Here is a 22,744-nt window from a genome sequence, read left to right on the forward strand (position 1 = left end):
AAATCCAGTTTTCTACAGAAAAGACAATGCTGGCAAGGACCAGCATCAGTGCCAGGGCTTTTGTTAATCCACTGTTACATTCAGATCCCAAAACAAGGTTTTTTTCAATTACTCCCATTTCCCTTCTTACTTGCTAAAATTCCTCCCCTTTTCAGTGAGGAATTTTATTTTCAACAAAACAGTTTAGAAATTTACCCTATTAGGCCTTAGGGCTCACAGTTCCATCTGCCATCACTTCCATGACTTTTATTCAAGTAGAATCATTCATTAGCTTCAGTTTCTAATGAGGCCAGTTTTGCATTTTCCAAGTCCCTAAAATAAGCCTACGCTGCGTCCAAGAAATTCAAAGGAAATTGTGGTTTTCCATCAATAAAAGTCTTTGGCATAAACAAAAGCTTGATATTTTATTCAAATATGTACAAGATTTATAATCATCATCACCCTGAGGATCATCACCCTCAGTTGCAGAAGGCACTTCCTAAAGAGCAGCAAGTATCTCCCCAGAAGAAGCCCATTTCTGGACATGATTTTCACTGCAAGTGGAATGTAACAGGCTGTGCGAGCTGCCTGTAGGGAGAGCTGTCATCTCCCAGCCCTCGCTCTTGACTCCTTCATTCTCTCTTAAAGCTGCCTAGAATTTCCTAACTGCCTCAGATTTCTTTTAAAGCTGTCTAGAAGTTTATAAAGTCTTTGCTTATTGCATTTGAGTGTAGAAACTCTATATAAATAGAACTAATTAATAAAGATCTTGTCTAAAAGAGCTGTTGTAGTTGACAAGGTGGTGATCAGTCAAGGGTTGGACTCAATAATCCTGGAAGCCTTTTCCAGTCTAAGTAATTCTGGGATTAAGTAATCTTTGAAAACATGATTGGCATGTTTCTGCTCAGTTTTGTTCCAGTTGAATCCAAAACACTGTGGTCAGGATTTAAATCCAGGCCAGGTTCCTCATGAACATGAAGGTTCTCCAAGCACTGTTGAGTAGTGCTGGTTTTTCTTCCCCCAGCAGGAACTTGAAGCAAGGTTTTTCCATTCTGTGTCATCAGCAAGGGATGCTGCTCACATTTCTTCTCCCTGGGCTGGGATCCAGCCCTTCCTGTGCCCGAGGCACATCCCTGTGCTCAGCGTGGCCCCGGGGCGGTGTCGGCAGCGCAGCGGAAGCCCAGGTTGGACGCGGAGCTGTCGGGGGTGTTCTGGCTCCGAGCTGCACAGCGGTACCTGTAGCAGTAGGACTGCACAGCAACAGACAAAGGGAACTTCTTAGCACAGCTGGGGCTCCTCAGGCAACGGTTTGTTAGGTTAGCAGATTAATTAGGTAGATTAACACAGCAAAACATTGCCATCGCTTAGAGACAGATCAATGAGCTGATACAGATGGAAATCACTGCGTTAGAAATGAGGGAAGCCTACACAGACACCAGCTGACAAAAACTAGACTGAATGGCAAAGTGTCTGATAAAGTGTCAGCCAGTAAGTGTCAGTCTCTCCTGCTCTGGGCAAAAGCTAAAACAACCATTCAGCTTCCCTTCAGAGGCTGAGCTGTGTATCCCTGTGCTAATGCCCCACTGGAATGGACAGGTACTGGCACCTGCCTGGAAACATTTCCCTGAATGAGATGCCAGACTTCTGGGATGGGATGTAAAAAGATGCAACTTCAGCCTCTGTCAGCTCTGAGAGGGAGAAGAGCATCAGCACAGAAAGATCAGTCTGAGCAGACGTCAGGCACCTCATAAAGAGCCCTTGTACTAACAGTATTCAGTGGGGTTTTGCCTTGATACACAGCCTAGTTTTATCACCTACAAAAAAAGACTAGGGCAGACTAGAATCTTCACAAACCCTCAAAATGGGTCATGTTATTCATCACTGAGGAGCCTATTCCACTGTTAATTTAATCAAAACTGCTAATTAACATCTGACATTGATTTCACCTAAGAAGGAAATCAGTGTAGAAAATGGGATCTCACTGTAGAAAATTTAATCTAATTATGGGAGTGATTTGCCAGCCACAGGCTTTGCAAGGGAAGAAGAGCAGGACAGCTTTAATGAAACAGGAGGTCTACAATGAGGGGTTTTAAGCACTGCATGAGCAGAGTTTAAGACATGATTTTGTGTCATGAACAGCCATCGCTCTGTGGTCACATCCTGGCTGTTCTGAAGGATTTTCAGGTATGCCACCAACTCAGCTGAAACACTTCATCTCCCAGCCAGCTCTGCAAACAAACACCTGATATCATAGAACCACAGAATTATACAAGGATTTTGGATTGAAGGGCCTTTAAAGCTTATCCAGTCCCGACCCCCTGCCCTGGGCAGGAACACTTTTCACTAGACCAGGTTACTTGGGAGCTCCATATCCTTTCTGGATCAAAAGCCATTCTAAAACTTAAAAAACAAAGTCACATCCACACTTTCTACTCTGACAAGTATCACTCAAGCTCTCTCATGAAAACAGCATTAGAAGCCCACATCAATTTGACGTTCTGTGTCTAAAACCCACACTGAGGAAAAAAACTTACTTGTTTTGATTCCAAGCTAAACAAAAAGAGATCCTTAGGAACATCAGGTGTTGCTCTTCATAAATTCCATGAAACCCCTTGACAAGCATCCAGGCTGCCAGGAAACTCTGTCAGAGGATCATTTCATGGTCAAGTGCTTTCAGAGGGAAGAGGAACATGGAAACACCACGTTACCTTATGGCACATGTAGGATCCACCCTTCTTCACTCTGTCCGTGCCTGAGGATGGCCCTTTCTGGGGAGGGGAGGACACTGGTCAGTACTCAGGGAATAATTGCTAATTAGAGAGTAAGGAGAAGGATAAGGAGCAATCATAAATATTCCAGGGGTGTAACAAATGTCAGTGGTGTCTGAACCAGACAGCTTGAAATAATTCTGCCATGCAGGACTTGCAGGTGACAGTGACTGTGCTCCCTCCCCACTGCAAATATTTAACATTCCAGTTGCTGTCCACCAGTGCCTTGTTTCGGTTAATACCTGATAACAGGGAGGTTCCTAAAGAGGATTTTACCAAGAAGAAAATGAGCTCCAGCTTTCCTCAGTGACTACCCTGCAACCAGTCGGGCCACACCTGGCATGGATCTCACTCTCCTACCCTGTCTCAAGGGGTACAGTTGTCTCCCACCCAGGTCTGCATTAGCAGGGAGTGATGTCCTAAAAGAATCTACCCCAGAGGAGCATTTGTAACTGAACAGAAATCCCAGGGACTGTCAGAAAATCCTGAGAGCTGACACTGGTACTCCAGAAGCTCCTGCCTGCACCCCCCGAGTTTGACTGCTTTGTATGGAAGTTCACCACACAAACTGCAGCAGCCTCATGTTTATTGCCAAAATCTGTAATTGTGAAAAAGAATTTGGCCTACCACTGCATTTAGTGGCATACAAATAGTCAAGGAAAACCACACCCTGAGGCAGCATCCGCTCGGTTCCAAGCCTGGGTGCTCCTCCACAGGCACAGCCTTGCTCCTACTCCAAGGCCTCTGGAAACTGTCCTCACAACACCTGCATGTGGATGCAGTCCCTGCTCTGAGATAAGCCACTAACCAGCACACTCATCACCCAGCCTGCTAATCTCATTTTAAGGGAAGCCAGGAGAAAACTGACCTAAAAAAAGTTCCACGGGAACAAGACAAAGCAGAACAATGGGGCTGAGGAGCAGGATTTCCCTTAAATGCTGCAGTGCACACACTGTGTGTGCAGTGCAATCTGTGCTACTGGCTCCAGAGACACTTTTATAAACTAAGAGGAACACGTTTAGTTAGGGTTAGAGAGCCCTAAATCTATCAGGTGTCAGCAATCACAAAGGGATGACCTGTACTGAGCAGCACGTGAACCAAAGGCTCATAAGTGCATCTTTTTATTAATTACAAGTATCTTCCACCAGGCAAAAATTGAGCATCAAAGGTTATTTGCTAACAAAAAAAACCAACTTAAATTGACCCCCACAGCCTCTGAAGGAGGATTACAGCACTGAAACACTTCACCACCTGCAGAAATCTGCTGTAGTGTCCTCCATTAATCTATTCTATTGCAAAACATCATCCTCCTATTTAAAATCACTGAAGGTAAGGAGTTTATCATAAAACAACTGGCAAAGATGTCTGAAAATCAGAAAACCAACAGCCATCATCAGCATGTGCAGTGTTAATATTTGCTTGTGCACATATCTCACTTAGAGATGAAGGAAACTGCCTTGGTTGTGCTTCCCCTCACTAAAGCTAATCACAGCCCAGCAATTAAGGTCACATTTGATTAAAACAAGCAGATCTCTGTTCTATCAGACACCACTGTTTTATGGCCTGACCTGGAGAAGTGCACCAGCTGGTACTGGAGGGGAAGGACATTGGCTGCCTGGTGCAAAGGGCCAGAGCTGTCCAGACTTTGATCCCAGATTTAAACCCCAGAATTTACTGTATATTAGCAAGGTTATTCTGTACTACAATACTGCAACAGCCATACTCCAGTCTGATTACATAATTACAAGTGCTTGTGCATTCATTACCAAAGCTCATAAAAGTTGGATTGTTCTTTTAAAAGTTACTAAAAACAACACAGAAGCTTTTTTGTTATTGAAAATAAAGTTGTATTTCTTTCAGTACATCAAGCAAATGCTTTCTGATGGTGCACAGTGATTTGCAGTACACCACCAACCACATGGTTACTCTGTTTGGAGAGAAATCAGTTTTCAAACAGAGAACTGCAGCTCATACAAAAAAAAATCAGAGCCAGAAGTCACCACAAAATAACCCATAAAGGGACTGTGGTTTGATTGACCTCACACACACACTTGGCTCTCTCTGCTAAAGGATCAGTTACATTTTAGGGAGGAAATTCCTCCCTGGGAGGGTGGGCAGGCCCTGGCACAGGGTGCCCAGAGCAGCTGGGGCTGCCCCTGGATCCCTGGCAGTGCCCAAGGCCAGGCTGGACATTGGGGCTTGGAGCCGCCTGGGACAGTGGGAGGTGTCCCTGCCCATGGCAGGGGTGGCACTGGATGGGCTTTAAGGTCCTTCCAACACAAACCAGTCTGGGATTCTGGGATTGCAGTGAGGCACCTTCATTAAAATGATTTAAGTGAGACACTTTGGTGTTGATGATGCCAAGGCAGCAGCACTTCCTGCTGGATTAAGGTGATGGTGGGGAACAAGTGTCCTGTGAATTTTGCTTTCTATTAAGCTCCATGAGTTTGCTGAGATTTTAAACCCAGACACTTCAGAAAGTATTTAAAAACTAGGTGTTAACAATGAGGCTTTCAGGATTTTTTCAGATGCAAACTGATTGTCAGAATCCAGTGTCTGAGGCAGAGCACTTCAAAGTGAATTCCAAAGGGTTTTTCTGATTAAATGGGTAAGGAAACTGAATCTCCTCATGTGAAAAGGTGTCCCAAAATAGCCAGGCTGCAGTTATCTTCTGAGACATTAGAACTGATTAGCACCAGATCTATCAGAGCCCAGCTCTTCAGTCTCTGTAGAGCACAAGGCAGTGTAGCCTAAATATAGGATGTGTTCTCAGGGCTGAAAAGACTCTGAATTCTTCCAGAGGGTCAGAGCTCAGGCAAAGTTTTTAACATATTTAGTTTAACAACCAAAAATCTTCAAAGCAGCTTTCTAGTACTGGAGAGATTTGGGGTATGCTGGGGATTGGTTACAAGGAATGTATGGAATTCTGCACATGGATTGTTGGGGGGGGTTTCATAACTGATTGTCTTGCATTCACAAATAGTTACCAGGAGTAAAAATAAACCTGAAAGCGCTTTGTAATTTGTAAGCAAATAAAAAACACTGGGGTTTTGGTGGGGTTTTGAGTGACAAACTGTACGTGGCCTCACTTGTCATATTTTGTGTGAGGTCATGAGAGTTACTCATCCTGGGTAAGCAGGAGAGGAGCAGATCTAACACTAGAACTGGAATCTGCTGAGACAGAGCACCACACAATCTCACCCTGCAGGACCCTCTCTCTGCCTGCCACAAAGGAAAACATAGATTCACCTCTCAGAGCCTGGTGACTTCTCCTAAACCTGAGCTCTGTCACATGTCCAGTTTAAAATGAGCTACCAGAAGCCAGGAAGATAGTTCATGCTGGTTTGTTCTCTGCCTGGTAGGGATAAAATAAGTACAGCTTGTAGCAACATAAAGGAACTAAAAACCTTCCTTTTTTAAGAAGTCATTCCATAAATTCTTGATTTCTGCAATATGAGGCCCGTTTGGAAGTATTCAATGGTTAACCAGGTGTGGACAACCAAGCAAACAGCACAAAAATTGCAGTAGAGCACTGTAATTCCAGTGTTGTGGTGTGATACTCCCATTCCCCAGAACACAGCCCACCCCTGGAGCAAAGAACAGGAGGTTTTCAAATAGCAACGAGATCCAAGTCACAGGAGGGGATTCTGTACTTGACATGACACCAACCAAACACTTACAGGGTTGTGAGCTTCCTGTGGGGAGTGGTGCACAGCCCACCAGTCAGATGTCCACTCCCAGGCATTCCCCACCATGTTGTAGAGGCCGTAGCCATTGGGGGGAAAGGCAGTGACCTGCACGAGACAGGGAACACAGGAGCACAGCTCTGTAACCACTCCACACAAAGCAGGGTTTCAATCCCAGCCCCAGGCTGCTGAAGGGGCACTCTGAGGAGCCCCAAAAGCAGACACCAGATCAGTGGTGCAGAACTGGAACACTGTTACATACTGCATTTAAATCAAACAGGATGGAAAACTGGGACCGCCTCTGGGTCCCCAGCACCCTGTTCCCGTGTGACACAGCATCTCCTCGCTGGTTTTGGAGACTGACCCTCTCCAGAGAGGCACTGTCTGACCAGCAGGCACACCTGGCATGGCATTAATGCCCTGATCCCACTCACAGCTCCCAGATTCCCCTCCCACCAAGGAAAAGCCACGGTGGCTGCCAACTCCTGCCTGTGCAGGCTCCTCTTCTGAAACTTTTGGACTTACTTAACTACCATTAAATAATTCGTTCCCATTCTTGATTGCCTTTAAAATTCCACTCTGTTTGTTATACTGGACAGGCTCAACCTTTCTCCAAAAGGGAAGTTTAATTTCTTTTTAACTAGTGTGTGATTTTTGAGTTCACAAAACTGTGAGGCCAGAAGTGCAGGCAGAAAGTATTTCAGCTTCTCACTACAAACTGACTGGAAAGGGGGAAAAGAGGTCAGTTTGAGAGGAACTAGAAGTTAAAATGAAAGTAATCTTTACTTTTCAATTAGCTTGTAAAAGTGTCCCTTGATAATGCTCAAGCCTGCAGTGAAATTTCATGTAACTTAAAATCTAAAATGAAAGAGCACAGGGATGGAAAACAGCCATGGCTCATCCTGCTGAAGACAGACCTTAATTTTAGGAAGATTAAGATCATTTCCTCATGCTGGATTGTCTCTGAGACACACTTACAGGTGCAGTCCCCTTGTACCCATCCTCTGCTGTGTTATTGGTGGGGAATTCTCCCTGCCAGATATTGGCGTAGTGTTGGCCTTTGGGCTGCAGTTTGTTACCCCATGGGAAAAGCCTGGGAAAGGACAAACAGCACAGCTGTCAAACACTTCTAATTAAAAGTCAGTGTTATATAGAATCCCAGGCTGGTTTGGGCCCATCCAGTGCCACCCCTGCCATGGGCAGGGACACCTTCCACTGTCCCAGGCTGCTCCAAGCCCCATCCAGCCTGGTCTTGGACACTGCCAGGGATCCAGGGGCAGCCCCAGCTGCTCTGGGCACCCTGTGCCAGGGCCTTCCCACCCTTGCAATAAATACTTTTTTCCTAATGTTCAATCTAAACCTCCCCTCCTTAAGTGTAAAGCTATTCCCCCTTGTCCTGTCCCTCCATGCCTTGTCCCCAGTCCTTCTCCAGCTCTCCTGGAGCCCCTTTAGGCCCTGAAAGGGGCTCTGAGGTCTCCCTGGAGCCTTCTCCTCTCCAGGTGAACCCCCCAGCTCTCCCAGCCTGGCTGCAGAGCACACTGAGGGTCATAAACCCCTCACAACTCCTCCTTATCTGGCAAACCCCAGTTTCAGACCCTGCTCAGGGACACCCTCAGGACAGGTACCTGTTTTCAAGGCCCCCTCGACAGCTGTACTCCCACTCAGCCTCTGTCGGTAGCCGCTTCCCTGCCCACGTGCAGAAGGCCACAGCATCATTCCAGGAAACATGAAGGACTGGATGGTCCATTCTGGGGAAAAAAAGGAACAGGACAGGCTGCTCAGGGCACCAGGCAGACTCAGGGCTGCACAGCACAATGTGACACTCAGAGGCACACAGGACTGATGAGTTCACAGCTCAGTTACAGCTGGACCAGGCACCAGGTGACATTTACAGAAGAGAAACTGTTTAAGAAAAAGCAGCAAGATGCTGGAAGGGAAATGCAGCCATCAGAGGGAAACAAGAAGAGAAAACAATTAACTTCTGTTTGTCTCATTTTGCTCCCACCTCCAGCTCTACAGTTATTTATGGCTTGTGCTTTCTCAAGTGCAGCACCCAGGAGGCAGCAGGGAACTGTCCCTACCCTGCCCTCTGTGGCAACCTGGGTGCTTGCAGACCCAAAGGAAGGCACCAAAGGCCTCCAGCATCCTCACAGTCAAACCAGCCTGGCAAGGGGCATCTCAGCCAGAAGCCAGGATTCTCAACAGGAAAATGCACATTGCAATTTAATGGTGATTGTTCTTCACTCCCCTGTGGCTCTTCTCCTGCTCTGAGTCCTTTCCTTGCTGCCAGCTGGGGAGTTTTGAGGGAGAAGTGACATGAGGAAGAGTCTTACCAACACCAGCGTTTGCAGCACCCAGCCCAGGAAACTGAAGCACAGAAATTCAGCTGGGAAGTGATATTCCTTGGGTGCTTTAAGCAGTCCACAGTTTACACAAGAGCTCCCATCTTTAATGGGGTTTGGTTCCAGGACTGACATTAAAGTCATTGGGGTTTTTTTCCAGAAAAAGACAGAAAAAATGCCCAGGCATTCTTGCAGAAGGATCCTCCCCATCCAAGCCTCCAACGGACCAAGATGCTTCCAGAGCTGAGGGTCCAGGAGAGAGAGGAACTTTCTATAAATTTCTCTTTCCTGCCCCGTTTAAGAAGCCAACATATCCCTGTTAATCCATGGGGCCACTTCCACGTGGCAGGTTCCCAGCAGCTGTGCCAGGCCAGGTTTGTACCACCCTTGCACAAGCCCAGAATTTCATGGCAGGTTTCCAGCTCCTGTCTGCTGGCTCTGACCTCAATTCCTGTCTCCCCCTAACAACGCCTCCAGCTATTATCTCTATTTTTGCCTCAGATAATTCTTCCCTTGCCCTTGGAGAGCAGACAACTCGTTACTGAGCACTTCAGCCATCAGATGATGGTGCACTAACAAAGTCCTGTCCTTAGAGGACTCAAAAACCTACTACATCTAGGCTAGAGAGTCTGATTTGATTTCAAAATGCTGTTAGAAACTTTCACTAGTTGAAGTGCCAGCTTCATTGACACATGCCTGGTGAGAGAGGCAGTTGCAATGTGAGTGGTCCCAAATGAAGAGAGTAATTTGATTTTCTAGGCCTAAAATTCATCTTCAGAATGGAAAGCAATTGTATGAAAACAAGGATCAGCAAGTTTCAGGGTTTGTGCAGGCAGAGCGTGGCACTAACTGTAAGAAAAAGCAGAGTTTTCCAAAGCATTTAGAGGTTCTAGATAGTCACAACTGATTTTCCACAAAGTCAGAACACAGTAAAAAAAGCACAAAACTCTTCAGTTGCCAGAGAAAGAGGCTTCCAAATCCCACATGGAAGAGTGCACCCTACCCAGACTCCTGGAGTGTGCATGTAGTGAGGAGTTATCCTCCCTCTCCAAACCCAGGTCTGCACTGAAGGTTCTGACCCTTGGAAGCTCTGCTGTGTTTCACTGCTGGTGCACAAACGTGAACAGCAAACTCTGAGGCTCTTTTCAGCATGGTCCTCACAGACCTTTGTGCACTCCATCATTGACCACGGCCATGGAACGCTGCATGCAACGCACCAGAAGGTGGGAAAACAATCCCAGAAGCAGCAGCAGCAGACAGGTGACTAAATAAAAACCCTTTCCTGCAGCCCCACTCCTGGTGGGAGCCACAGGGATATGCACCAGCACTGTGTGTGACGATGGAATGGCTGCTCATGGCTCACCTGCTGGAGATGCTGGAGTCAGGGCCCTCGGGATGCTTCCAGCTGGCTCCTTTCACAGGCAACCACCAGGGAGCAGCTGCCACCTGAAAAAGGACAAGAGCACCAGGGAAGGACACTTAAACTCCCAGCTAAGGGGTTTTCTGAAAAACCACCAGGTGACAACGGGCTTTAAGGTGCCTCCAACCCAAACCAGTCTGTACCTGTATGAATTTAACCTCCTGGCTGACTTTAGCCTGACGCAGTCTGCAGAGAGGATAAAAAAATTACCATTTTGGCCTAAAGAGCATTTTCACCCCAATTATTTGCTCCCTGGACTCAGTGTTTTGACATAACTGAAACAACCCCCTGATGATGCCCTTTAGCTGGGGGTCAAACACACATCTTGTGACACATTTGCTTTCCAGGTCATTAACCCACTAAGCTGATTTTAAATTATTTGCTCTCAGCTTCCAGAAGGTGGAGACAGAAGAACCACACAAGGGAAGCGAAGCATGAAGCCTTTTCTCTTTTTTTCTTTCCCCCAGCTGGTTTGCTGGGAAATATCACACAGCCAAAATCCTCTGTAGCAATGCAGACATTGAGTATTTCTTTCAAACCAGAAGTCCCAAATTTGGTTCTTCAATGCCAAGGAGTTTCTCCTGGAAGACATTCTTTAAGGATTTCTTCTAATAAGCTTACTTCAAAGCAGAGGAGGTCATGCTTAACTGTTCTGTTCTGATTCATGTTCACTTAGAAATACTTATTTTAATAATGGGGCCTTCACTGAGGCAAAAAAAGAACATTTATGCCACCCAGCAACAGTGGGTTTATTCCAACAGCTTCCAAAATAGTCCTGTTACAGAGATAATGTCTATAAAGAACAAAAATCAAAGGAAATGAGTCTGGAATGCTTTAGGAGGCAAACAGCCCAGAGGCTGGTTAGTCCTAGACCAACTTTGTCAAGTGTTACTCACACAGGTAGGAAAAGTGCCAAGAGTGTTACCCTTTAACTCACCAAACCTCCAGAGCAAAGTCCAAAAAGTCACTGCAAGCTGGTATTGAGGAGACCCAGAATCAGTCTGGGCCAACAATTTTAACAGCAGCTTCTAGGGGGAAGCTGCATCCTTCAACAGAGCACTTAACATGTAATTACACATACATGGGAGAAAAGATTATCTATGTCACACATCAATTGTTGAGAAAACTCGGGTCCAAATTGCACATCAAACCCCTCATTTGGCTGTTTCAGTAGGAAAATCAACAGAAGTGCCCAAGCACTGGAGGTGCTGCACAAGCACACATTAGCCTGGGTTTAGAGCACCTCAGCAGCCTGTGCTCTGACACTCCCCACAGCTTTTCCCTCTTCCCCTCTCAGCACACACGGATTTTCCCTACAGCACATCTGGGTATCTAAAAGCTCCCTGTAAACCAACAGCAATCCTGGACTAAAGCTGCAGAGCCCACAGCTTTTGGGAGCCCTGGGGAAGGGCTCTGCAATCCCTGAGGAGGCTGCAGGGCTCCTCCAGGCTGGGAAGCCGTTCACACGCAGGGTGGGGACACCCTCCCTTCCAAAGGGAACACCGAGTGTTCAGTACCAAAGGAACAAAGGGGCTCCCAGCAGCCTGCTGGTGACCCAGACATTCTGTCCCTGCTCTCCCTGCTCTCAGTGGGACCCCCCAGGCAATGACAGTTTTTACAGACCCTCTCTGACCTCCCCAGCACGACAAGCACATAAACCAACAAGGTCAACCCCAGTTCTGGCTCAGTGTCTAACCAAGCTCAGCACATTCTCACCCCAAGCAGAGTCACTGCCCTTTGCAAAAAGCATGAGAAATATCAGGTCTCTTGCTAGGAGCTACAGCTCTGTTACTGAGCATTCAAACCCCAAAATGAGACCTTCGTGCAGATACTCTGCTCAACCCTCACAGCACTGCAGCTTCAGAGCGACCAAGCTGCTGAACTGATACTACAGTCAAGAGGTTTAAAACTAGTCTGATTTAACCAATTCCTTGCCCATATTGAGGTTTGACCTTTAAACTATACTGAAAATAGGACAGAAATCCAAAATTAGCATTTTACAGCTATTTAAGGAAAATAAAAGAGCAGCAGAACCATTTGCTTAAGCTAAAATCTGAAAGATCACAAGCAAGATTTCGACAGTTTCTAAGCACAACATATTTTTGCAAATTAAACTGCTGGGTTTTGGATAAAAACATCTCTGCAGGAGACTGCAAAGATTTACACTTTAGACGACTTTAATTTTGGGAAACATTTTTGTGATGCAAAAGAAAAAGCAGATGCTTTCAATCAGGCTGGTTTATTTTAACCCAAGAAAAATGTCATGTCTCCACAGGAGAGCACTGCATGTGCACAGCTCCTGGTTGTGGCTCTGCTGAGCTGAGCACCAAATGGCTGCCAGGCTCTGCAGAGCACCCAGAGCTCCAGAGCAGGCATACATGCAGTGTTGGGACAGGGATACCAGGCAGAGGCCAGGAGAGCCTGCAAGAATTACCTGGAGACTCATCTAAGGCAGTCCCTGGCTCTGGTGAACACACACCAAGCTGCTCCTTCCAGAAATCTCGTACCTGAAATCTACAGTCCTCTCACAGAACTTCTCACAAGTCTTTAAAGCTTTTAATTGCTCTAAATCTAATTAGCAGAGGAGCTAATTAGACAGATATTACAACATCACAGTTAATTCAGCCAAGTCCTCCCTTGCCACTAATGAGCTTAGTTACTTTCATAACACTTCACGTTCTGCTTCCCTCCGAAACATGTTCTGGGCACCGGCAACAGATTCCTGCTGTCAAAATAGCAGCAGATGCTGCTGAATAGATCTTGAATCAGAGGACAATCCCCCTCCTTTTGGTTGATTCTTGCAGCATGTCGCCTGTGCCAGGTTACCCACACCTGCCCTGCAATCCTTACACAACTGCTCGTGCACAGGGAAACGCTTCCCGGAGCAAAGCAGAGGCACAAGAGCTCATTTTGGTCTGATCCAGCTGGAAACGGGGATTATCCAGCTCTCCCCTCCAGGATTAAACTTCAAGAACTCACTGTTCTGCTTCTTACAGACTCAGAGCACTGCGAAAAGAGAGCCCAGTGCGATAACACTGGGAAGAGCTCGAGCAATTAATTCCGACCCACGAGCTTTGCACTGGGGCGGAGCAATTTGCAGAGCTGAAGCCTCAACTCCCACTAACAGCCTGCAGAAAATGCTCGTTCTCAGTGTTCCATTTTCTTTTCCAAGTAGGCTGGGACAGCCTAACTTTAATTGCTCCATTACCTCATGATGTCAAGATTTTTAAACTACTTCACAATTACCTTGAGGAAAATTCCTTCTTAAATCTATGTAGAAAAAATATTAGAGTGGGGAACATCACAAAGTGAGTTTCATTGGGAGCATTACCCTATTGCTGGTACTGCAGTAGGGGAATACCCCTGAAAAACACCCCAAATCCACCCAACCCCCAGCCAATAGCAATAAAAACATTTATTAGTCTTGCACTGACACGACACTGGCCACATTCGAGAAAAACAACCCCCACTTGAGAAGCAAATCTCAAATTCAAATCTGATTTATGTATTAGAAAAAATACCCAAAATAAACTCAACAGAGCAGCTCATCTTGGCTCCAACTCCAGCATTCTATCAAGCAGCAAGTCCTCTGAAATAACAAAGCTGCAGATTTGAACCTTAAGTCAGGCCCACAAGATGATGACAAATTCATGCTGCTGGCCAGACACATGGCACCAAACATCATCTTCTGTTGTGCTGCAGCGTTCTAATGCTATTTGAATGTAGCAAAGCCTTACACCAGGTCAGGATGGACAGCTGGAAAAAGCAAAAGTGACTGCAGAGTAAGAACTTCAGCAATTTCAGAATTGACTGTGTGAAAAGAGATTTTGAGTGAAAAGTAGCCCAAGTCTGGAAAACACTTTACAAATCATTTATTAAGTGGTGGGTTCTTACAAAAACTCCAGTTCAGAAGCTGACTTAATAGGTTACCACTTGTTTGACTCAGATGGTGTTAAGCTGTGTACATCTTTGATAGGCAGAAGGATCTTGCTAGCATTGGTAGGACGTGAGAAAAAATTAGTTATTCAGTAAAGAACATAATTTTTGGATGAGGTTTTATTTTATCCATGTAAGGCAGATATGCATAAATCTCTGACAGTTTTTCCTCCCGTAAGCCAGATCCTAAACCTTGAGCACTGATTAATGAACTGCTGAAGAAAGAGGCAGACAGAAAATGGAACATTTTTAGTAGGGTGAGAAGTTTAAGAAATAAAAATAATTACTGTGCAATGGATCCACTCCATTGTCCCTGCAGAGAACAAACCTGCTGTAATGAGGGACAAGAACTGAGCCAGGACTGGGAAGTTCTGCAGGGGACCAGTCACACACAGACCCGAACTCACCGTTAGCAGAGCATTTGTCCAGCAGGTAACTCACATTTGCATCAGGGTTGGGATAGAGGATCTCCACAGGTCCCTTCCAACCCCAGCCAGCCTGGGATTCTGGGAATACCTGATTTTGCCAGCTCCTGCAATTCCCGTGCTATTTATTCTATCAATTACAAGTCCCAGCTCCCCCAAAGCTCTAATTACAGAAGAATCTGTTCTCACTCTTATTTTCTAAAGTTAATGGCCTCCCTCATGAGCTCAGAAATGGAAGCAACAAGGGGGTTTGTTTAATATTGAATATTGATATTATCTGCCTTAAATCCCAGTGTTTTACAGCAGTTTGAAACTGCTCACAAAGGAAAGGCAGTGGCTTTAAAATATATTTATTTTTACTTTATAAGTCATCAGTTACAAGAAATATTTCAGCCTTGATTGGAAACAAGCACTTTTATGAAGGGACCTTTTCCTTTGCATAAGGAAAGGTCATTGAACTTCAGTTCAGACAGTGTAAAACTTCACAGCCCTGTCAATCCTCCAAGAAAAATAACCACAAATATGTGATGCTAAAATCCAGTCAGATTCATTAAGTGCAAGTTTTGGAATCGGAAGAAGCTTCTTTTGAGGAACCAATATTCCTGGTAAAGGCAGACACCTCTGCAAGTCTAATTTCCAGCCAACATCTAAATCTGCACTCAAAGTGGTCATTTTTTCCAGTAACTAAGTGCACATGAGCTTTAAGGAAACGAGATGTGCACTGACTTATCCCCAGCCCGAGGCACAAACCATGCCCTGCTGTAACACTGCAGTTTGCTCTGATAAACACGGGCTAACGTTACTGGCAATTCCCAGGGAGAATTCCCGCACATCCCTCTTTATCCCAGCGGTGGGAGTAGAGCACAAAAACCCAGAGGAACAGTTCAATAGCTCCATCTCCCCAGCTCCTTGTAGGGAGTAGCTGAAGCACTGGGGGCTGTGAGGAACAGCTCACCCTGCCCACACTGGCACTGCTGTCCCACCTGCAACCAGGGCTCCTCTCAGCAGCAACTGGAGATGTTCAGCTGAAATGCAGAATGTTTCAGTTTGGGGTTATTATGAAATAGGCAAATTGCACAGCTCCAGGCCACTGCAGAGATTTCCATACCAACAGGGATGAAAGCAGCATCCCATAGTTCTGGATTGGCCAGAATTTATGTTTGCTTGTGCTGCCAGTGAACCCATTCCATTGCATTCCAGGCCCAAAATTCCATGCCCATACAGACAAAGGCAGCACACACATTTGTATGCTCTCAGGCTCCTCAGTGCAGAATTTATCTGGCCTTGAAGCAAAAATTAATTTTTCTGCCTTCCACAAGCCAGGAATAACAACATTCTCACTCTCTCCAGTGAGCAAAGACTGAAGCTGCACTCCTGTTGTGCCACCCTGTTTCCCTTTTCCATGGTACCTGGACAGCAAAGAAAACTCCTGCAGTTATTGGCAAGAGCTCTCAAATCCCCTCAGAACAAAATGGAATTATAGAATGGTTCAGGCTGGAAGGAACTCAAAGCCCATCCAGTGCCACCCCTGCCAGGGGCAGGGACACCTCCCACTGTCCCAGGCTGCTCCAAGCCCCAGTGTCCAGCCTGGCCCTGGGCACTGCCAGGGATCCAGGGGCAGCCCCAGCTGCTCTGGGCACCCTGTGCCAGGGCCTGCCCACCCTCACAGGGAACAATTCCTTCCCAATATCCCATCTATGCCTGCCCTCTGCCAGTGGGAAGCCATTCCCTGTGTCCTGTCTCTCCAGGCCCTTGTCCAAAGTCCTCCTCTATCTCTTCTGCAGCCCCTTTAGGCCCTGGAAGAGGCTCTAAGGTCTCCCCAGACCCTTCTCTTCTCCAGGCTGCATGTGAAGAATTTAAGATGTGAAGCTCTCAAAATTTTTTAAGCCCACACGAAGCACTTCAGCTTCAAAGGACCTTTCACCCTTGCCCTACAAAATCCTTTTCCGTTTGAAGGAGCCCTCCCCAGTTCCATCAGTAACACCCTCATCTGGCACAGCACTAAATCCTCCCTCTCTGCCACGTGACCACCATGAACTTGGAGGCCAAAACTAAAACTTGAGTTCCCAGAAATCTGCAACAATTCCATCATTGGCTGCTACACCCCTTTTTACTGCTTCCCTTCCAGAGGTTTAGGCCAGCCCACATTCCTGTCAGTGGCTATCTGGGAGCCCACCTCACCTCCAGGAAAGGCACACCCAGAGCTCCAACAATCACCCTACGTGCTCAGCTGGATCACTCCTGCAGCAGCTGCCACCAGCCCCAGCTCTGCCCTCAGTCATGGCTTTGAGGCTCTGAAAAATCTGCTTTAAGAACTGGAGAAGACAAAGTGGCCAAACAGAGCAAAGCCCCCACCAGACACACACAGCTCATTCTCTATAATGAAGTACTCAGTTTGGTACCTCCACTTTCACCTTTCCCCAGTTATTTCACTGCAGATGAAATACTGCTTACTAAATTTACATTCCTGCTGCTCTTCCCCTATATTCACACTTGCATTTCACATCCCTGTGCTTCAACTGGAGAAAATCCTTGTCAAAACACTCCTGAGCCACTGGGGAGAAGGAAAACCACAATCCTTTCTCCCACTGCTTGGAGGGATTTTCAGTGCCAGTAACATGCCAATATTTATATCTTATTTCTGCTTTTCATCTGATAGTTATGATTGAAGAAGTTGACTCTTCACAGCAAGTTTACTTTTAACAACTCCAGAAAACCTTCACAAAGCAGCAGCCAAAAAGACCAGTTCAGGCTGCATTCCAGGCCTCTGGCATAAGACTTGTCCTGTGAGCACTGCAGCCAACACTTGGAAATTTGGCTGATACACTCAGGAAAGTGGCTCCCAACACTCTGTGTTTACAAAATTGCCAGGGCTGAGCTTACAGCAGCATTCTTGGGGTTTGTTTGTTTGTTTTAAAACAGACAACCTGATTTAGGGATTTCTGCATCACAGAACCACACAGGAAAAAGAATTTCTGCACTACTAATGGTTGGGAAGATGGGATGAGCCATTCATTTTTTTTTTTTTAATTTGTATTTTTTATTATTTTTATTAAGGCAGAACAAATCCATGGATGGATTTAGCATCAGTTATGCTGGTGGTGGGAACTGCAGTTTAGTCTTATCTCTCACAGTGCACAAATGTTAGTCCTGAATTAAGAGATTACAAACTGCACTTGTAATCTTCCTTCCCTGGCAGGAGGAACCCAAATCTCACATTCTTTTCCAGTCCCTCACAGCACACACTCACACAGGGCTTCCTGAAACCTCCCATCTCTCAGGCTGCCCCTTGAAAACAAAAATCAAACTGTGCCCATCAGAGCTGAGGATAATTCTGACAGGAGGGGACCTCAGGAGATCATTGTGCCCAAACCTGTGCTCAGAGCAGATCAACTCATCCAGGAGATGACAGGACACAATCTGCTTATCTGTCAAGAGCTGCAAAGGGGACCTGACCTGTTAAGGTTAAAGAGGAGGTATCTGAAGCCTGAGAAAGGCTCAGCAACACATTCACAACAGAAAAAGAGGAAAGGGAGGGCAGGGAAGATTTACTATGCAATTTTCTTTCTTTTTAAACCAATATTCACTTCCATGCAACAGGAAAACTGGATCAGCTCCAGCATAGTCAGCACTGCCCCTCCCAGGGTCACTGCTTTGCCCAGGGGGAATGAAGGCAGCTGGAAAAGCAGCAAATGAACACAGGATCTTCTAGAGACAAGGAGGAAACATCATAAACTTCAGACATTCACAACATAAGGAACCTTATAGACTCAGCCTGAACTTCTCAGGTAGGAAGCAAAAAAAGACAACAAGAGGTTGATACCAACTTTTGCTAATCAGGAGTCGATATTTTTAATTGTTTGTTAAAGAAAAAGGACAGAGAATAGACTGCAAATCCTCCCCATTTCAGTCCATGATTCCAGGCCAAACAGCTCTCCATAACCCCCATTTTTGCAGCTGGCTTTGGGGACATCACAGAGTTTAGTTACCCCTGCTGAAATTGCCAACATAGCCCAGGGATTGCTCAGGGAGTTTCCCCCTGCTGTGTTACTCACTGCTTGGTGGATGTCAGCCTTCACTGCTTCACTCAGCATCCCCTCAAACACAAAGGAGTCACCAAACTTCTCTGCCTATGGAAAGAACAAAGGATTCAACCATTTAAGAATGTTATTCTTAAAACCACACTCAACATTTACAGCTTTGCTTTATCAAAGATAAGAAAATTCAGAGAATTATTAAGGTTGGAAAAGACCTCCAAGTACATCGAGTTCAGCCTTTGACCACACAGATTCTAATGGTGAATTTGAGTTCTCTTTCAAGGAAGCTGTTTTGGAACAGAAAAGAAGGGATTTTTTCTCTGGATGTTGTTGTTGTTGTTCAGCAGCCACTGGGCAGAAGGCAGCTCACTGACCTTCTGCACATGTTTTTACTTTTATTAATTAAAAATGCAGTTCTGATGGTCCCAGCTGCTTTCAAACACTACAGTCATTAATCTAACATGGAAGGGCACATTTCAGTTCCTTTTATTTTTCCTTTGGGAATCACAATAGAAGACTTAAGCCTTGTCACTTACTGCTCCATCATCACCAGTACCATGTTTTAAAGTGCTGCTACGACAATAAAGAGTTAAAAGTAACTCAATCATTATATCTAGCATTATATAAAGCCAAAAGAATAAAAAATACAAATAATTTCAACCAATCATGGTACATTCTACCAAGAGGAAAAAAGAGAGGAGGTGTAAGTGGAGCACCCAACCACAGCAGCTGAGCCATGAAGTCTGAAACAGACCCCACATGATGCAGTTCTACGTGCCAGAGCTCCAGGAGCGTTTGGACAGTGGGATTGTCCCACAGGGTGAGATTGTTGGGGTGTCTGTGCAGGGCCAGGGGTTGGACTGATGATCCTTGTGGTCCCTTCCAGCTGAGGGTATTCTGTGATTCCACATTTAACCCCACCACACATGTGCTCATCCCAGCAGCTGTTTGCAACAGGCAAGCTTTGTCCCAACTCAAAATAGTTAAACAACCTTTTTTCATAATTATCGAGCTAAGGAACAGAAATAGTAGACAAAAGAAGCTGTTCATCCAACCAGAGGATCCTGCCTTCCAAATGAGAACCAGTTCATCAAGTGAATCCAGCAAAGTGCCTCCTTTGAGACCTGCTCATTACCGAGGCTTTCATTTGCCTAAAAGGGCTGTCAGGGTTCTGTCAAAGCTGCGTAGGAACAGTCAGCTGTCAGGAGGGAGCTGAGCTTCAGGCACAGGTGGCTCCTTTCTGGGAAGAACCTTAACATATTCCTAGTCCATTGTTCCCAGCTACATGCACACAATTATTACTGCACTTGCTATTGTCTCCTCCTCGGGCACAGGGCTCTCTGCTCCCCAGCAAGGAGCTGTGCTGCGCCAGCCTGCAGAGTCCTTGGCCGTCTCAGTTTGTTAAATGCCTTCTTCAAGTTTCTCTAAAACAAGGAAAATCTAACCTGGTTGTACTGGTACAAAGAGCTTTAGGACCCAAATGTCAAAAAACCCCAAGCACACCACCCCAAAAAACTCTGCAGAGAGCTGTTGGCATCACCCAGGCTGTGGGACAGACATGAGTTCAGGTGTCAGTTATTAAACACAACCACAAACACCTGAATGCTCTTCCAACCCGGGACAGCAAGGCCAGACAATTCCTTCTCTCCACTACTTCCATCAGAAACACTGGAGCCTGCAAATCCCAAACAAGTATTGTGATGTCCTTCAAGAAGAAAAGCCTCGGTTTTCAACAGGGATTTCCTCAGGCTGACAGGAGCTGGGATGCCCTGGTGCCTTACCTCAGTGATGTACCCAGTGGAACTCACAAAGCTCTCGAACTCCTCGTTGCTGACCTCGTACTGGTCCATGTAGAAGCTGTCAATGTGGACTCTCCGGGCGGGCCCCTCTCCATCCTGCTGGATTTCAGGCTTGTGGGTGCCCATGGTGAACACCCCTCCTGGAATCGCCACCATCTGCAGAGCAAACACCACCCAAAGAGCTGGGAAAGTGAAAGACTGAGAAGCCCCACACTGGTTTTACTCCTCCTGCACCTCAGCTTTGCAGCTGTTTTTGAAACACCATTTTGACCAGCCCGTTTGGAGAAACAGCAAACAGAACTTAAGTTGGGAACAAATCCCTGTTTGCAGCTTTTCTGCGTGAAGTCTGGGTCATGCTCGTGCTCTCATGAGGAGAGATGTGTGCTCTGTTTCTTATGTTACCCTTTCTTACGTTAGTTCTGCAGTTACACCACTGCCAGGGCAGCAAATAAGTTCACAGCAGCTCCCCAGCACCTCTCCTTGTTCTTTGGGGCAGCTGGAGTGAGTATTTGCCATGACCTTACACATCCCATTTCATTGTTTCTTCTCCACTGTAGATCTCTCGTCCTGCTTGGGTCTCTCCCAGCAACACCTAAAATTCACACAACTTGCAACTGGCCCATAAAAAATGCTCCAAATACCTTCTCGTTTGGCCTAGCCACATCTGAAGCTGGCTGTGTCCTCGTAACTTTCTCCACTGAGAAGAATCTGAGCACTTACAGATAGTCTGAAACTGACTCCATAAAAGGGCTTCAGGATAAATTTGCTTACATTTTTTAGGACTTAGTAAATGACAACGTGGTGCAAAGTTGCACCACTTGCTCCCTTCCAATCTCTCTTCAACCCTCCGTAGCTGAAACAGCTCCCTGAAGAGGCTTCCAAGCCAGGCTCAGAGCTCACGGGTCCCAAACCACGTGCAAAATTAACTCTTGCTGGCTCCCCAGTTCTAAAAACATGCTGGAAATAAATAATCCTATTTGCGGGTGAGGGAGAGGCCAATTCTTCTCTCCCTTCTCTGCTGGTAAAGATGTTTTCTAGCTGAGCATCATCAAGTTATCTTGTGACCATAACATAAACCAGCAGTAATTAGCATAATTACCTACTGCTGGAGCTGCCCGCTGCATAAAGAGTCAGAGGATTTTTTCATTCTCCAGACCCACAGTGAACTGCTCAGGTTTGTCACACAAAATGTCTACCAGTGACATGGATCCCAAGAACAACAGAGATTATTACTCTTTAAACATTCTCCAGTGTCTGAAGTGCAGCATGCAGTACTGGAGTCACAGTCGCTGCTGTTTGTCTTTCACTCAGCAAGTTCCCACACTCCCTGCGTGACACAGGTTTTTCCAAGCTGATGCAGCTTCCCAGCATTACAACAGAGGCAACTGGAGAGGAAGCCCCTCCTGTTTTCTCGTTCTCTCCGAGAGAGAAGAGCGAGATGGGGCCAGAAGCAGCACCCGCGCCCAAGCCCAGTTCCTCGGCCGTTCGGCCCACCCGCCTTTAATTTAATTTAAGCTTCTCCACAGCATTTCCCCGGCTGCTCCGTTATCCCGGAGGAGGTCCTGCTCCACCGGGACAGCCCCACGGCCCGGCCCGGTCCCCCAGGTCGCTGGGCCCCCGCCGCTCACCGGCCCGCGCCCGACGCTCCGCCCGCTGCCCGCCGCCGAGTAGCGCCGCGCCGCCGCCTCCCGCCCGTCCCCGGCGGCCCGACTGGCGCTGCAGCCGCAGTCCCCGGTGCCGGGTGTCCCGGAGGGCCCCGCTATTGCTATTGCCATTAACAGCAGGAGGAGGCAGCGGCACAGCCGCCTGGGCGCGGCCATATTGGCGGCCGGGCCACGTGCCGCCCGCGGTCACGTGACCGACCGCGTCTTAAAGGGACCGCGCCGCTCCCCGAGGGGAACGTGAGGGGCGGGACCGGGGCTGTCCCCTCATATCCCTCCCTGTCCTTCCCCGTCCCCTCGTGTCCCTCCCTGTCCTTCCCCGTCCCCTCGTGTCCCTCCCCGTCCCCGCCCACACCGGTACCTGCAGAGCTTGTGCGGATGGTGAGGGGTCTGGAGCAGCGCTCTGATGAAGAGAGAGTGTTCAGGGCCTCTTCACTCCAGACTGAAGACTGAGAGGGGAACTCGGCAATCCACGTAGAAACCTCAAATACCCATGGGAATCTCACCAGTCCATCTAAATACCTCGAATATCTCTACAAATATCTCATAAGGGGTGCCAAGAGCATGGCTCCAGACCCTTTCCAGAAAGGGTGCTTTGGTATTCCCCCTCCACATCAGGGAACTCGCAATTCCTGAGTTTTCCATCATTTTTCCCTGCAGCTCAGTGTAGTTGTTGAAGATTCTGGTGCTT

At 46.8% G+C, this 22,744-nt stretch overlaps 1 protein-coding gene across 2 annotated transcripts; it reads right to left on the reverse strand.

The window, feature by feature from the left end:
* Positions 1 to 231: 231 nt before the first annotated feature.
* SUMF1 (sulfatase modifying factor 1) lies at positions 232 to 22,242 on the reverse strand. 2 transcript variants are annotated; one of them, XM_039559048.1, is made up of 9 exons: positions 22,021 to 22,242; positions 20,375 to 20,548; positions 18,612 to 18,686; positions 10,139 to 10,221; positions 8,059 to 8,181; positions 7,412 to 7,526; positions 6,428 to 6,541; positions 2,688 to 2,747; positions 232 to 1,229 (listed from the first exon to the last, which is right to left on the reverse strand). In XM_039559048.1, exons 1-9 carry the CDS (start codon positions 22,210 to 22,212, stop codon positions 1,119 to 1,121), a joined length of 1,047 nt encoding a protein of 348 aa, XP_039414982.1. In that variant the 5' UTR covers positions 22,213 to 22,242; the 3' UTR covers positions 232 to 1,118. The 2 variants fall into 2 exon arrangements, 1 of the variants encoding a protein (XP_039414982.1); XR_005602966.1 differs by lacking the exon at positions 2,688 to 2,747 and adding an exon at positions 2,514 to 2,649 and having other exon boundaries at positions 1,142 to 1,229.
* Positions 22,243 to 22,744: the final 502 nt, after the last annotated feature.

Source organism: Corvus cornix, chromosome 12 (genome assembly GCF_000738735.6).
Source record: "Corvus cornix cornix isolate S_Up_H32 chromosome 12, ASM73873v5, whole genome shotgun sequence".
Taxonomy (NCBI): domain Eukaryota; kingdom Metazoa; phylum Chordata; class Aves; order Passeriformes; family Corvidae; genus Corvus; species Corvus cornix.